The sequence below is a fragment of the Nicotiana tabacum genome, chromosome 19 (genome assembly GCF_000715075.1).
Source record: "Nicotiana tabacum cultivar K326 chromosome 19, ASM71507v2, whole genome shotgun sequence".
NCBI classification, from domain to species: Eukaryota; Viridiplantae; Streptophyta; class Magnoliopsida; order Solanales; family Solanaceae; genus Nicotiana; species Nicotiana tabacum.
In genome coordinates, this window is record NC_134098.1 from 117,449,864 (window position 1) to 117,466,615 (window position 16,752).

At 38.5% G+C, this 16,752-nt stretch overlaps 1 protein-coding gene across 5 annotated transcripts; it reads left to right on the forward strand.

The window, feature by feature from the left end:
• The first annotated feature begins 1,921 nt into the window (after nt 1–1,921).
• LOC107774499 (uncharacterized) lies at nt 1,922–9,048 on the forward strand. Of its 5 annotated transcripts, none has more exons than XM_016594055.2 (4): nt 1,922–4,913; nt 4,991–5,055; nt 7,939–8,010; nt 8,168–9,048. In XM_016594055.2, the coding sequence occupies exon 1, from the start codon at nt 2,056–2,058 to the stop codon at nt 4,783–4,785; it is 2,730 nt and encodes a 909-aa protein (XP_016449541.1). In that variant the 5' UTR covers nt 1,922–2,055; the 3' UTR covers nt 4,786–4,913; nt 4,991–5,055; nt 7,939–8,010; nt 8,168–9,048. The 5 variants fall into 5 exon arrangements, with proteins under 5 accessions (XP_016449541.1, XP_016449539.1, XP_075094583.1 ...); XM_016594053.2 differs by having other exon boundaries at nt 1,925–4,913; nt 8,125–9,048; XM_075238482.1 differs by having other exon boundaries at nt 1,925–4,913; nt 4,991–8,010; nt 8,125–9,048.
• The last annotated feature ends 7,704 nt before the right edge of the window (nt 9,049–16,752 follow it).

A 16,752-nucleotide genomic window follows, 5' to 3' on the forward strand; every position in this document is an offset into this window, starting at 1 on the left:
TTGGAGGTGATACCCACACTAGGTGACGGGCGTGTGGGTGTATACCTCGAGGGATTGAGACTTGGTCCGTCCCGTGAGGCCTCATGGCCATCATCTGTGTTTACGTAGTTACTTGTTGTTGAACTTGTCTGCCTTCATGTTAGAGATCGTGCTTAGGCTTTATTCATGCTCACATTATTTGTACTCAGTCATATAAATTATTGTACATGTTTACCTCAGTCTCTATTATTTGCTAATATGATGTGATACTTGATGTGGGTTGTGTTCCCTTATTTGTTGATGATGGTGAGGCTAGTGAGGTACATGATTGAGTGAGGTCGAGGGCCTGGTTGTGAGGATAGTAATACCATAGCGCGTGAGTTGTCCGCGTAACACGTGAGTTGACCGTGCGGGTCCAGGTATTGATACCATAGCGCGTGAGTTATCCGCGTAGCACGTGAGTTGACCGTGCGGATCCAGGTATTGATATGATGGCACGTGAGTTATCTGTGCTTAGCGCTTGGGCTTTGGAAGCCCCTCCGGAGTCTGTACACACCACCAGTGAGCGCAGAGTGTTAGGTGTTTTGAGTGTTGAGTGGTAGTGCGAGTGATGAGTGATGGAATGACACTGCTGTGAGGTTGTATTTATTTGTGTTGTTCCTGCATTTATCTGTTAAATTTCTTTGTGGCATTTACTAAGTTATGAAATTTACCTGTTTATTTCTGTTTATTTTTAAATTGTGAAAATAAATAATTGGACTATTTTACTTAGCTCATCACTACTGCTCAGTTCCTTAGTTATTTCTGTTACTACCGAGTCGGTTGTACTCATACTGCACCCTGCACTTTATGTGCAGATCTAGGTGAGTTAGAGCGCGGCGATCGTTGAGTTCAAGCCGGCTATCTATGGAGATTGCAAGGTAGCTGCTAGCGTCCGCAGGAGCTTGTTACTCCTTTTGTCATTTCTTCTTTTGGACAGTTAGACAGTTTATATATCTTAGTTTATAGTTTTAGACGCTCATGACTTAGTGACACCCCGATGTTTGGGGCTCGTTTTCGTATTTTCTATAATTATATTTAGAGTTAATTTAGTTTATGAAAAATTCAAATGTTGGAAATGTTTTATTAAATTCTTATAATCGATTTAGTAGTAATATTTTGGGAAATAGGCTTGCCTTGTAATACGATAGGCGTCATCACGACCATTGTTAGATTTTGGGTCGTGACATTTTATCAAGTAAATTTAAAGTGCGGATAGAATCACATTATATCTATTCTCCTCTTTATGCATTAGTTTTTGTTCTGCAATATTATAATTTTTTTATTTAGTGTTTATCTATTAATACGAATATTACGTATTACTTTTCTAAATGGATGATGTTGAATTAGTTCAAAGTTTAAACAGAGAAATTCTTTTATTATATGTCATAAATATACTAATAATTATAATTATTATTTTTGTATTATTTTCAATAAGAAATTAAATTGAATTCTTTTTCCCTTTTGTATTTAATACGAAAGTTTAATTTCTTATTAAAATTACTACATAGTAAGTTAAATGACATCTTTATATATTTTATTTATTTCTTGAAGTTATTGTTTATGTTTTGTACTTAGTACTATATGTACATTTACTAATATAACTTTTTAGTTCCATGATCTTATCCATAATTATTATTCAAAAACTTTCTTATCTCAAAAAATAAATTATTCTTGTCATTTTATATATCTCTACATTCAAGTTATTTATTTATATTTTTTTCTTTTTTTATAATAATTTTCTAAAAAAATATAGACATTATTTATTTTTAATTCAAATTTAAAAAAATAATTAATTATTAACTAACCTAACTAATATTATCCTAAAACTTAGATACTTGTTGAATTTTTATTCTGCATCACGTTGATTTGCTTTTCCATAAGATAGATTTGGTCTCAAACTTGTATTAGGAGAAGTTTTGGGACCAAATATGGAATTTTCATTTTTTCAATACTCCCTTCATTCTTTGCTTCCTTGCTCTCCCTGAAATCAAAAGCTTCTTCTCCCGCCGTTCACCTGCCGGAACTCCGCCGGCAATGGAATTCTCGGACGAGTGGAAGTCTCTATGGCCTATATCTTCATCCTATTCGCCACCACTTCTACTATCAAATTATTCACATGAAGAAAAATCCTCCTCAAAACGACGCCGTATTGATAGTCCAATTGGCCCTTTGATTTTCAAGCCATGTGCAGAAACCCTAAGACTACTCCTCCGGTCGCCATTGTTATCAACTCGGCTTCCTCCTCCAGTTCCTGAGTTTTGTCTACCAAGATTTCTACAAACTTCAAGTAGTACACTTCCTTCTACAGCTTCTTCAATTGCTACACAGTTTATTACTCCACAGGTTTCTGAATCAATTCACAACTTTAATGCAATCCAATTGCTCCCTTGCCCTAATATTGGTGAAACTAACAAACCTAATTCGGTTCTTGGATTTTTTCCAACTGGGGAAAATTATGACCAAGTTGGGTATTTTATACTATGTTTTGAGGATAAACAAGTTGTGGTTAAGAAATTTAAGAATGGGAAATCTTTGTTAGTGCATAATCACAAGTTGAATTGTAGGATTTTGAGGTTATTAGTAAACCCAGTTACTGTTAGTGAAATTGATGATAGTGCTTGTTTATCTACTTTTGGGTATTTATTGGTTTGTACTTTGTATTCTGTTTATTGGTATAGTGTGAAGATGGGGGTTAAAGGTGTTGGCAGTGTTACGGTAGATTATGTGGGTAGTGCTGATAGAAACTTGTTTAAGGGTTGTGCTGTTTCTCATGCTTGTTGGAGTCCACATTTGAGAGAAGAGTGTGTTGTGTTGTTGGAAAATGGGAACTTGTACTTGTTTGATATGGGTTCTTGCGTGAGGAGTCGGACTTTGTTTGCTTGTGATGTATTGCAAGGGAAGAAATTGCAGGTTTTGTGGGACAAGTTGGATAGAGATGGAGAGTGGCTAAGCTGTGAATTTAGCTGGCATCCGAAGATTTTGATTGTTGCCAATTCAAGGGCTGTGTTTTTGGTGGATTTGAGGTCGGAGAAGTGCAAAGTCTGCACCTTGCTAAAGATTGAGGCAGTGTCGTTGGGTAGAAGTGATAGATTTCTTGCACTCTCTAGAGTGGAGTCTGATCCCTTTTGTTTTGCTGTAGTTTCTGGTCGCATGCTTCTTCTTTGTGATGTGAGGAAGCCATTAATGCCATTGTTGCGGTGGGTACATGGCCTGAATAATCCAGGTTACATGATTGTTTTAAGATTGTCAGACCTTAGGCCAAGCTCAATAGATGATAAATGGGCATGGGCGACCGAATCAGGGCGTTGCATTTTGGTAGGATCATTTTGGGACAGTGAATTTGCTCTATTCTGCTATGGGCCAGGTAGAAATCACGGCCGTGAGTTTCCTGAAATGTCGAGGCTCAGTAAATCGGTATATGCTTGGAGCAAACCTTCAAGCCTCTCACTTTCTGGTCGTGATTGTTGTTGTGAAAGTTGTCTTATGAGAGCAGATTTCTCTAAAGACATTCTTCCTGATTGGATTAATTGGAGGCAAACGGAAGTCCTTGTTTTGGGGTTTGGTATTCTCAATAATGGCCTTCCTATCCAATTAGTTGATACTGATAATTCTGTTGGGTTTTTGCTTGTAAGATTAATGTCATGTGGCAGTTTAGAAGCTCAGAGATACACTGCAGCATGGGACTCTGAAGAAAGGTCAGAATCACCTTATGGAGGGAAATCTCTGTGCTCTGAAAATAACCTTCTGTATGATATGAGTATCGGAGAGTTGGAATTGAAAAAGAAATCTTACTACCTGAACCTTGACTTTCTAAAAGGGTATCTAAATGGAAAACTAACTAAAATCCTTAGTAGGAAACACATAGACAACCAAAAGGAATCCGAAGAAAATCCAGCAGAGGTCCACCTGCAAATATGTCAGAAGCTTAAAGAATGTGGCATCACAAGACTGAGGCCATCTCAAACCGTTTTTGATGTTATCAGAGGTATCAGCTTTCCCGCAAGCATTTATGAGATTTCTATAGAAAGCATTTGCGCCAGTTTGCCGAATACTCTTCTAGGGCTGGCTTTTTCTGCCTTCTCAAGATTCCCTGAAGTTCACCTGAAACCAAAGAAAGGTTCTCTAGAATTGTTTGATATTTTGGACAAACTATATCCACTGCCTTTTCCCTTGCATAAATGTTGTATTGATGAGACATCAGAAAAAGTTCAGTCTCCTAGTTCTTCTTCTGCTCCAATTCTTCCTCCTCCTTTTCTGGTGGCTCTTTATAGCCTTCAAATAGCAGAAAGAGATATATTGCCACTTGATGCTGAATTTAGGCTTCAGAGTGATAAAGTTATGAAGGTGGCCCATGAAATCGGTCTGTCACACACTGGTACTGAGCCTGGTGATGGCTGTTCAGTTTCCGTTGATGCAGATACTGAATGCCCTAGCAGTGTGATTGAAAAAATGAAGCCTCTCTGTTTGCATGAACCTGTGGCATTCTCTGACTGTAATATCTCTAAAATGGACTCTGTCGGAGTAGAACCTGATAAAAGATTTACATCCTTCATCCATAAAAACCACCAAGAACCTGTCTCAAGTGCTAGCAAAGAGCTGACAGGAATGGAGTTGTTCGATGAGGGGTGCCCAGTAGAGCTCAAATTCAATGATAGTTTCATCGTACTGCAGGCAAATGAGCTGGAAACGTTTAAGTTGTTGAAACAAAAGGACTTAGGTTTCCAGAAAAGCTTTCAGTTGTATCAAGAGTATTTAAGTGGTTGAAAGGGGATTGTTTCAGTGAAGCACAGTTAGGGGTATCCAACACTCTCCAACAAATGGTACTTTCAAGGAGGGACCATGTGTACCAGATTGAGATGGCAGGTTGAACATCAAAGAGTTTGACAATGAATGTAAGATATCAATTTTCTCATACATTTATCTTTCTAATAACTCTTATTTTTATTGATAATAAACTTTAATTTTGCAGTTTATGGATTCCGTGACGGCAAAGAGTAGCTCATTGAGCCCTGAAGTTGTTACCCAGATACCACAGTATGCTTTCTCTCCTCTTTCTCCTCCTACCAATTTGAGCGGGTTATGAATTGTGCAGATCTGATTAGTCAAGCACATTCTGTGATTTGAAATGCAGGTTTCTTTTTTCTATTTTTTTTTGTTTGGATGCTGGTGGTGTCCGGGTTAAATTGCAATTATTCGTTCTTAGTGAAATTCTTAAGTCATGAATCTAACTTTTCCCCTTTCCTCCTAGGTTTGTTTTCTGGTGTTCTTTTGGTACTCTTCTGCATAAGTGTAGCCTCCTCTATGTTTCTGTTGTCTGATTTTCTTCCGACTTTGGTCTGTCATCTGCTCTGCCCTGCATGGCTTATCTGTTCCTTTTTCCTTTGGGGGTTGGTTTTTTTAGATTTCTCTTCGGAATTGGTTCTCTTGGTTGATAATTTCGTTAGTGGAGATCGAAGAGAATGTGATAATTTGGCCTAAGACTGGAATGTAAGTGCCTTCAACTTAAGGCGTTTCCATCTTAGCTTACTCTACTTGCTTTGAGATCTGCCATTTTGGGGCAGCTTCTTGTAGTTTTTCTCATAGTCATCTCTAATGCTCAATTGCTGTCATGTTAAAAATATTTAAACCATAGACATGGATACAAACTACAAAGTAACAACCAAAGAAGTGGGATGCACGAATCATAGTCTCGATGGTATATCTCTGAGGGAATAAAGATAATATTGGTTCTTAATATGACAGAATTAATTTGGTTCTTAAAATGAGACTGTTTTTAGTTTTGCTTGGTGTGGAAAATAAACAGGCTCTCTGAGCACTTTAAAAATTTGTCCGTGTCCCTCTACTGACCGGAACACTTGTAGGATTAAACAATTAAATGTCTACAAAAGGAACATTAGTCTCTCAGCCTACAAAAGATTCTTGGCAATTTGTGATTATGAAGTTGTAGGTTCATCTGAATGAGTGCAAGAAAGATGCAGGATTTGGATCTATCTTTCTATTATTATATTTCTTTATGCATCATCATAGTAATGTCACTGATTCTTACTCTCGAGCCGAGGGTCTTTCGGAAATAGCCTCTCTGCCCTCCAGGGTAGAGGTAAGGTCTGCATACACATTACCCTCCCAAGACCCCACTTTGTGGGATTTTACTGGGTAGTTGTTGTTGTAATGGAGGGCACGAGTCAAACGACTAACAAATGCAAGGAAAACAAAGTATAACCAATAAATACCCCAAAAGTAACATATCAAGAATGACAAGTATTATCAATTTCACTAACTAGGCTAACTAATTATAGCCTCAAGATTCTACTATTCAACTTGTGATTATGTAGTAAAACTGTTTTCCCATTCTTAGGACCCGTTTGGCCATAGATTTTGCCAAATTTGTTTTGGCAAATACATGTTTGTTCATAAATTTTATCCATATTTTGGCAAATTCCCAAAACCCAAATTCCAAAAGAGCTGGTTTTGGCCCAAAATATTACTATTACCTTTTTTAAAAATTGTCCCAAACTTTTGTATTTTATAAAAGAGCCCACCATTTATTATTTTGTAACGATGCTGCTTCGTCTTCTCGGTCATCTAATAGTGTATTATGTAGTTCATTATAAAAATGATAATTTTGTACCAAATTTATTTATGTTCAGGACTATGGTTTGTGATAATGATAATGAATGTTATTGATGAAGGTACTGTTGGGTATTTGTGATAGTTTTTAGAACTTGTGGGTATAAGTCATGTTTCATGTTTTTTCAAAAAAAAAAAAAAAAAGTGAAATATGTTTTGAAAACTGATGTCCAAACACATTTTCATCTTCAAACCAAACTTCACCCAAATCAATTTTTCAAAACAAATTTGGGAATCTATGGCCAAACGCTAGCTTAAATTCCTTAACCAAAATTTTGTTATCTTCCAATCATAGTATAAAAAACTCAATTTGGTCATAATTTTCTTCAATTTGAAAATTTCCATGAATCAAATTGCATTTGCTATTTTCACTAATATTAAGACAAGGAAGCAATAGGATTGCATTCAAGTTGTGAATTGAGTCAGAAAGATATCACCTATATTTTTGTCTCTGTCATAGGTCTGTAATCTGTACTTTTTTTTCCTTCTGTTTTTCCCGGTGTGAGACTGTGAGGGGGTAGAGGGTTGTTTTTGGTCTTTGTAATTTTTAGAGTATTACTGACCGGCGTTGATTCTTTTCATGGGGGTGGTTGTAGAGCACGTCTTGTGTTTATGGTCAGTAAGTTTTAGTAGCATCTATTCAACATTGCTAATACAAATTTTCATTGTGTTTTTTTTTTCTTTGTGAATTCAGGTACTTTTTAATTTTTTTTTTGAAATTGTGTGGGTTTTGGGATTATTTATATTTTCCTTAATCTATCGATCAAGTTTTTTCACAAATAACTAACGTTCTGTAACGTTACATGTATTTATTTTCAACAAAAAAGTCTCCTCACTTTTTATCCCTTTCCTATGTTAACTCTCAAATCCTTTCTTTCTTATGCTCCTCTTTGTTGATTTTGACTCTAGGTATATCATATCTCCTTAAAAGTAACTTTGTGCAGCATCTTCATTTGGGATGTGTTGTATTTTCTGCATTAGAAAATAACAGTAAATGTATTTAATGGTTGAAATTTCAAACTGTCTTTGCCATGTTTGAGGATCACAAAGAGTTGAAGCTTGTCATAAAGTAAAAACACTCTGTAGGTGTCTTATTCTCCCAATCTATTCCTATTCTGTTTCAGATTCAGTCTATAGATTTTTTGACACTTACAGTTTCTGTTTCCTATATGTTTAAGCAAACTTCCAGTAGGTGGATATATGGGCAATTTGCAGCCAAAATAAATAACGATAGCAGTCAGCAGAGTTAGCGGACCCATATAATGACTGGACTTCTTAATGTACTTGCAGTGTTGCGATTCACTGGATGTTCCTGATTGGAGTTAACTCTTTGCCCTTTTTGTTTGTCAGCAAGATATTAAAGTTCGTATAAGCTACTTCTGAGAACTACAATAAGCATGTGAATAATGATTTTTAAGTTTCCTAAACATTTATCTTCATTTTTCCTTTCTGATCTTCTTTACCTGTTGTAAGCAGTACATGTGGTAAAATAGTAAACATTTTGCTCGTGGTTGGATAGATTCTGTAACTCAGTATGACAACTCTGAGATATTCAGAAGGGGGAAAAACCAGGATGCAACTATCGCGGATCATTGGACAAAGCAAGGCTAGACTTTCAGTTTTAGGCATAACATAAACGACTGGGAGTTCAACAGTGTTTACAGCCTAAATCTATCTCTCTTACTTGGTAAAGTGATGCAAAGGGGAGATGTAAGGTGAGAGGTTGTTTTCAACACTTAAGAAGAGAATCTGGCAGCATTCCAAACTGGCCTTGGAGCGGCATTTGGAGAAACAAGGCACCTTTGAAGGTGGACTGGTTTACCTGGCTAGTGGCACAGAAAGCATGCCTAACCCAAGAGAACTTCAGAAAAGAGGGATCAATTTTTGCAGCAGGTGCCGTTTGTTTGAAAGGCAAAGCGAGGTTGTTAATTACATCTTCATTCATTGCGCTTCCACCATGAAGATTTGGCATTTCATTCTTAATACTGTAGGGGTTAGCTGGGGAATGCCAGAGACAACTACAGAATTACTGCAATGCTGGTATTTGAAAGGGCCGGAAAAGCACAAGCTGAAAACATGGAATTCACTTCCTCCTACAATCTGGTGGATCATATGGAAAGAAAGGAACACAATAACTTTTGAGTATTTAATTAGGCATTAAATACAGATTGCATTTCTTTACTCTCTTTTTTTTCTTTTTTTCTTTTTGGTGTAACATGGCAATGGCAAATGACATAGATGCTAGCCCAAGATCGACTTTTTTAGCTCATTGCATAATCTGTAATGTGGCTTTTCCATGTAAATATTCTGCAGTCCCTTGCTACACATTAATAGAAAACCTTTACCAATAAAATAACATAAAAAAAAACAGATATCTCAAAATTATACATCTACCTAAAATGGGGACTGCTGTTTTCAGCAATGACCAGAAGCTCTTACAGTTAATTTTTGTCCTTCCTTCCTGTATCTCTCGTGTATGCTTTTTAACATATATTTCTATGGACTAGAATGGTAGAATCATTCCCTGCTTTCAAGTTTAACTCATGCAACTTATTTTTAGAAGTGCCTTCTTGATTTCCTCTCACTGAACTTGTTAAGGAAAACATGAGAGGAGAGAATAAAATCTAGTTGTGTTACTTTGTGTTTTGAGATGATTTGAACAATCTGAAACTATTGGATTATATTTTTTTAAGCAAAACTGCTTAGAGAATCAGTATAGATCCAGTATACATGTGAGCAAGCAAAGTTGTGGTGGCTTGGACAGAAGAAACTCTCTACTTCTCTGTTAACCTCAGCTTCTGCTAATTACTGGTCCACATTTATGAGCTTTTGCTGTATTTGCCCATCATTTCCTGGCTTAGCCTCCGCTGAATAAGAAGATAAGGACGAAAGAGGAATCCCTCTTAGTTTTCGAGCTTTCCATTCAGGCCAGACCATAGAGAGGACAGCATTCTAAGGGTTTAGGTTTAGGAGAATTAAGATAGTCATTGTTCCCACTTCTTACGCATGTTTCAATAACTCCTCTTGGAGAGGAATTTATTCTCTGCTTATATATGGTCAAAAGCATATGCATTTGATTGAGAATTAAGTTCTGCGTGACTAGCAGAAGAGGAAATTGAGAAAGCTAGTATCAAGGTGGAAAAAAGGATACAGAGGGTGCAAAGAAAACAAGAAGTTGAATATATTTACGAAGCTTGTCTATAGTTGTGATAAGTGGTGTAGTAGTGAGGAAGGGGATCTAAAGAAGAGCAAAGATAGCTTGAGGTGGAAATGGTATCATGGCATATTTATATATGTGTGATACATCCTATGTGATGTGCAAAACATGTGCGATACATTCCATGTGTTGTGCAAAACATGTGTTTCGAAAATGGAAGAGTACATATTTATGTGCTTAAACATGTGCGATACATCCCATGTGTTGTGCAAAACATGTGTTTCGAAAATGGAAGAGTACATATTTATGTGCGATACATCCTATGTACGGTACAAAATATGTGTTTCAAAAATGCATAAGTACATTTTATGTGCGACACATCCTATGTATTGTGCAAAACATGTGTTTTAGAAAATAGATGAGTACATATTTATGTGCGATACATCCTATGTACCGCGCGAAACATGTATTTCGGAAATGGATAAGTACATAGTTATGTGCGATATATCCTATGTACCGCATGAAACATGTGCTTCGGAAAATAGATGAGTACATATTTATGCGATGCATCCTATATTTTTGATTTTTTGACACTCTTTCTCTGTTCCACAACTATTCACACATCTCTCTCTAAATCACCGGACCTCCGGCGAACACGGACCAGGTAAGATCCCCGGCCCCTACCCCACCCCTTGTCTTCTTTTCCTCTCTTTCTCTCTCTTGCTTTCTCCTTCTTCCCCGTTACTTCCCTTTCCCCCTCCCTTTCTTTCTTGTTTTCTTGTCCCCCTCCCCCCCCCCCGCTTCCCAGATCTGCCCCCTTTTTATATTTCCCTTTTTTTCTTCTCCCCTCTCTCTCTCCCCTATACCTCGTCTCTTCCCCCTCGTCCCCCTATTTTCTGGCGCACTGACCTAGTCTAGTGGCGGCGGCGGCTGAGACAATTTTTCAGCGAGCCTCGGGCGAAGCGGGCGGGAACTTCCAAAACATAGTTGCTGTGGACAACACCTTTCTCGGCACTCGTTGTGATTTCAGGTTCTATTGTTCTTGCTTAGAATTTTCTATTTGTTAATATTGGACTCGTGTGAGTTGGTACCTCCCGTTTTTCAATTTTTCTTTGTTGTGTTAGTTAAATTATTGTCAGCTTAGTTCGTATTAGTTTATTCACCGTATTAGTGTGACTGTAGTTGCAACTTGTCTTCTTCTGATTTGGTCTGTTATATTGTGTGTGATAGTGATTCCCCTTACTCTGTCGTAGGTATAGTGGCTGTGGTCTGGAATGGTCGAGTGAGGTCATGTCCTCGGGGGGAACGGGGGGTGGGGCGGGAGGTAGGGCAAGGGTTAGGGGGTGGGGCGGGAGGCAAGGGAGGTAAAGGGAACAAGGGTGTCTGTAGGTTGAGAATTGAGTCATGGAATGTAGGTACATTGATGGGTAAGTCTATAGAGATGGCGAAGATCCTCCAGAAGAGGAGGGTCAATATAGCGTGTGTCCAGGAGACTAGGTGGGTAGGGTCGAGGGCAAAGGACGCGGACGGATATAAACTTTGGTACTCAAGAGTCCAGAAAGGTAAGAATGGAGTGGGCATCTTGGTGGATAGGGAACTCAGAGAGTCTGTGGTCGAGGTTAGACGAGTGAATGATAGATTGATGATTATTAAGTTGGTGGTTGGAGAGTGCACCCTAAATGTCGTTAGCGCCTATGCGCCGCATGTGGGCCTAGATGAGGAGGTTAAACGACGCTTCTGGTAGGGGTTAGATGAGATTGTGCGTCAGGTTCCGCCTAGTGAGAAGCTATTCATAGGAGGGGATTTCAATGGGCATATTGGGTCGACTGCAGGTGGTTATGGCGAGGTGCGTGGAGGCTTCGGTTTTGGGGAGAGGAACGAAGGAGGTACATCGTTGTTGGACTTCGCTAAGGCTTTTGGGTTGGTGATTGTGAACTCTAGCTTTCCAAAGAGGGAGAGGCATTTGGTTACTTTTCAAAATGCGGTGGCGAAGACTCAGATTGACTATCTCCTCCTCAGGAGAGGTGACAGAGGACTGTGCAAGGATTGCAAGGTGATTTCGGGTGAGATACTCGCGACGCAACATAGGCTCTTGGTGATAGACGTTGGTATTATGTTAAAGAGGAGGAAAAGGTCTACTCGAGGAAGTCCGAGAATCAGGTGGGGAGCCTTAACTAAGGATAAAGCCCCAGTGTTGGAGGGGCGGTTGTCGGCTATGGGAGCTTGGAGGAGCAGTGGTGACGCGAGCACTATGTGGTCAGCGATAACAGACTGTATTAGGAAGGCTGCGAGAGATATGTTAGGGGTCTCGACGGGCATCTCTGGTAGGCACAAAGGAGACTGGTGGTGGAATGAAGTGGTTCAAGGTAAAGTGGAAGCTAAGAAGGCGGCATACCTGAAGTTAGTGGGAAGCATAGATGAGGAGGAGAGGCGAGCATGCATGGAGAGGTATAAGACAACTAGGAAGGAGGCTAAGCTGGCAATCACAGAGGCTAAGACTGCGGCATATAGTCGTATGTACGAGGAACTGGGAAAAAAAGGCGGGAAGAAGAAATTATTCCGGCTGGCCAAGTTGAGAGAGAGGAAGGCTCGAGATTTGGACCAAGTGAGATGCATCAAGGACGAAGATGGTAGAGTATTAATGGAAGTTGCCCAAATTAAGAGAAGATAGCAGACTTACTTTCATAAACTTCTGAATGAAGAAGGGGATCAGGATATTGTGCTAGGCGAATTGGAGCATTTCGAGAGTCACCGTGACTTTGGGTACTGCAGGCGTATCGAGGTTGATGAGGTCGTGGGAGCTATGCGTAAGATGAGTAGGGAAAGAGCGATCGGGCCAGACGAGATTCCGGTGAAATTTTGGAAGTGTGTGGGAAGAGCAGGTTTGGAGTGGTTGACTAGGTTGTTTAATATTATTTTTAAGGCGAAGAGGATGCCGGATGAGTGGAGGTGGAGTACGGTGGTCCCATTGTATAAGAACAAAGGTGATATCCAGAGTTGTAACAATTATAGGGGTATCAAATTACTGAGTCATACCATGAAAGTGTGGGAGATGGTGGTTGAAGTGAGGGTGAGGATGACAGTGTCTGTATCCGATAACCAGTTCGGGTTCATGCCGGGTCGTTCAGCTACAGAAGCTATACACCTTGTTAGGAGGTTGGTGGAACTGTACAGAGAGAGGAAGAAGGATCTGCACATGGTCTTTATTGATCTAGAGAAAGCGTATGACAAGGTTCCTAGAGAAGTTCTCTGGAGATGCCTGGAGGCAAAATGTGTGTCGGTTCCCTACATTATGGCGATTAAGGACATGTATGATGGGGCTAAGACTCGGGTTAGGACAGTAGGAGGCGACTCTGAGCATTTTGCGGTTGTAATGGGGTTACACCAAGGTTCTGCGCTCAGTCCATTCTTATTCGCCCTGGTGATCGACGTGTTAACATACCATGTTCAAGGGGAGGTTCCATGGTGCATGCTATTCGCCGATGACATAGTTTTGATTGATGAGTCGCGAGCCGGTGTTAACGAGAGGCTAGAGGTTTGGAGACAGGCTCTTGAGTCTAAGGGTTTCAAGCTGAGCAGGACGAAAACAGAATACCTGGAGTGTAAATTCAGCGCTGAGCCAGGGGAAGTGGGCGTGGATGTGAGGCTTGAATCACAGGTCATTCCGAGTTGAGGCAGCTTCAAGTACCTTGGTTCGGTTATCCAGGGGGAGGGGAGATCAACGAGGATGTCACACACCGTATTGGGGTAGGATGGATGAAGTGAAGGTTAGCATCTGGAGTCCTGTGTGACAAGAGAGTGCCACCAATACTCAAAGGTAAGTTCTATAAAGCAGTGGTTAGACCGGCCATGTTGCATGGGGCTGAGTGTTGGCCCGTTAAGAACTCACATATCTAGAAGATGAAAGTAGCAGAAATAAGGATGCTGAGGTGGATGTACGGGCACACTAGGATAGATAAGATTAGGAATGATATTATTCGGGAGAAGGTGCACGTGGCTCCCATTGATGACAAGATGCGGGAAGTGAGGCTTAGATGGTTCAGACATGTTCAAAGGAGAAGCCCAGATGCTCCGGTACGGAGGTGTGAGCGGCTGGTTGTGAAGGGCACGAGAAGAGGTAGATGACGGCCTAAGAAGTATTGAGGAGAGGTGATCAGACAGGATATGGTGAGGCTCCAGATTTTCGAGGACATGACACTTGATAGGAAGATGTGGAGGTCGAGTATTAGAGTTGTAGGTTAGGATGTAGTTGAGTCTTGACTTACTTCGTACCATTGTGGGACTAGCCATATAGGATTTTTGTCTAAGATAGCTAGTGACAATGTTGTATTTTACTACTTCGCTTTTTAGTGCATGTCCTATTTACTAGCTATCGTTTTTGCTTTGCATCTTTCTTCTGCATTTCATGGTACTCCTATTTTTTTTTATGATTGTTGTAATGATACTAATATTGTCTCCTTTTGTCCTTTTGTCTTTTTGTTTTCTTGAGCCGAGGGTCTTTCGGAAATAACCTCTCTACTCCTTTGGGGTAGGGGTAAGGTCTGCGTACACACTACCCTCCCCAGACCCCATTAGTGAGATTTTATTGGGTTGTTGTCGTCGTTGTTGTTGTTGTTGTTATCCTATGTACTGTGCAAAACATGTGTTTCAAAAAATAGATGAATACATATTTATGTGCGATACATCCTATGTAATACATGAAATGTGTGTTTTGAAAATAGATGAGTATATATTTATGTGCGATACCGTATTATGCGCGTTATATCATATGTACTGCGCGAAACATATTATATAGCAAGAGATAAAAATAGAGTACACATCCTTTGAGATACATCGTATGTGATGTTCAAAACATTTGTTTCAAAAGTATCCCTTTAAGGAAGTTTTCATAGTAGAGATTCATTTAGTAATTAAAGTTTAATGTAGATGCCGATGTAACAAGGTTTTAGAATATAATTTTTAATCCGTCCAATTTGAATGTTTTGTTGAGATACATCATGATTCATGCATATATTATTACGTGCAAAACGCGTGTCTCCAAAGTATCATTTTGAACGAAAGATCAAATATTGTTAAATAATTCCTTCAATACAGATTATTAGAGGAGGTGATAGAGAAATAATGTGTGACAAAAAGGTAAGTAGAAAAGAACAAAGATAGCAAAAGTTAAGAATTAGCAAGATGGATACAAATTCATGCGAAATACATCGTGGGTGTCACATTTAAAGCACGTGAGAGGAGATAGAGATTGTGTATAAGTGGAAAAAGGTAAACAGATAAGCATAAAGCAACAATAGTTAAACAATGCATATATACAAATTTATATGAGATATATCGTGTATGATGTGCAAAAGACGTGTTTCGAAAGGATTTTTTTTAAGGCAAAAAACAAGATTTAACAAAAGAGATTCCTTAATAGAGATACTTTTAGAACATACGTAGCGAAGCAAGCATACAAACCTGACATCAAATACATGTAAACTAGATAATGATATAATTGCTAGATTAGAAATACTGACCTCTTGAAATCGTTGCAAAGGTTCTCCATACAGCAAGAATCCAGGGCTGCAGTCTTCTGCTACGATCCTGGTAATACCTTGGACGAATATGCTTTGAGTAGGCAAGAACAACACAACTCTAAATGGTGAGTTATTGGGTGAAAATTGTCTTTCTTAAGTAGAAACGTTTTCAGCCAAAATAAGGCTCTCAAAAACGTGTAGGATTCTACTTGCACAAGTAGAATCCTACTCTAACTCTACCGAATGACTTTTCTCCCAAGTCACTTTTTACCCAAGTCAGTCCAGGTTTTTAATAGGCATAGCAGGGACCACATAAATAATAAGAGGCTACTAATTATAGTATTAATTCGAAATTTTACATGAACTAATTCTTACTATAATTAATTACAGTTTATTCCACTAAAAAACTGCAATTGAACTCCTCAATATGAATTTTGAAAATTCACTAACACTTATTTTAACTCCCCATGTTAAGATCCCAAATACCAGTTAATTAAATTAAATCACTGAAAATTTAATTTAATCAACTTATTAAATCCTTTATAATTTCGCTTAAACTATTTCATGTGACGGATACAAAATCCACCGGCCGGATTTTCACATGAAAACTTATAAGCTTACATGAAAGGGGTATCATCAAACTCAAAACCGAGTCATGGATTCTATCAACTAATTATTATTTCACAAATGTTATTCGTTATTGTCCAATCTATTAGGCATACACTAACTTTGAATAGAATTGTACTTTTTGATAAATCAAAACAATAAACAAATCATATTGATCATAATAATTATATCAAGATTAGGAGTATAAGCTCATTCAATGAATTAGAGAAAATATTTTATATATATTCAGTACAAAAATATCTTTTCTCTACTTTATCCGTACAAAAACATCTTTTCTCTACTTGGTCCGTTCAATATACACTAAGTATACTAGCACAAGAAGTTGGAGTAAAACCACTCCCATAATCAAGATAAATTATACTATAATCTTGTACTACAATCATCAAGATATTTTGTCCAATAATATCTTTGATTGTGAACATAGTTTATTAATTATGTGAACCGATAATTTAATCTTCTGTGTATGAGCTAAGACTCCATACACTAAATTGTCTACTACATAACTAAAAGGACACACATGTAACAAATGATCTATTTAAAAAGGTACTTTATTGAATTGAATAAATTAAATAAATAATTGTTCCATAAAGAATTAAACAAAATACTATGTCTAAACCGCATGGTTAACAGAATATCCCAACAATCTCCCACTTAGACTCATAACCATGCGTCTACTACTCTAACACCCATTCCTTCTACATGCTTGTCAAAAATCTTCTGTGGCAAGCTCTTTGTAAACGGGTTTGCCAAATTGTCCTCTGACACAATCTTCAACACTCTTGCATCACCTCTCTGAGTTAT

Bases quoted from the DNA above. Each gene is read 5' to 3' on its own strand.
- LOC107774499 (XM_016594055.2), top strand. From the start codon at position 2,056: ATGGAATTCTCGGACGAGTGGAAGTCTCTATGGCCTATATCTTCATCC.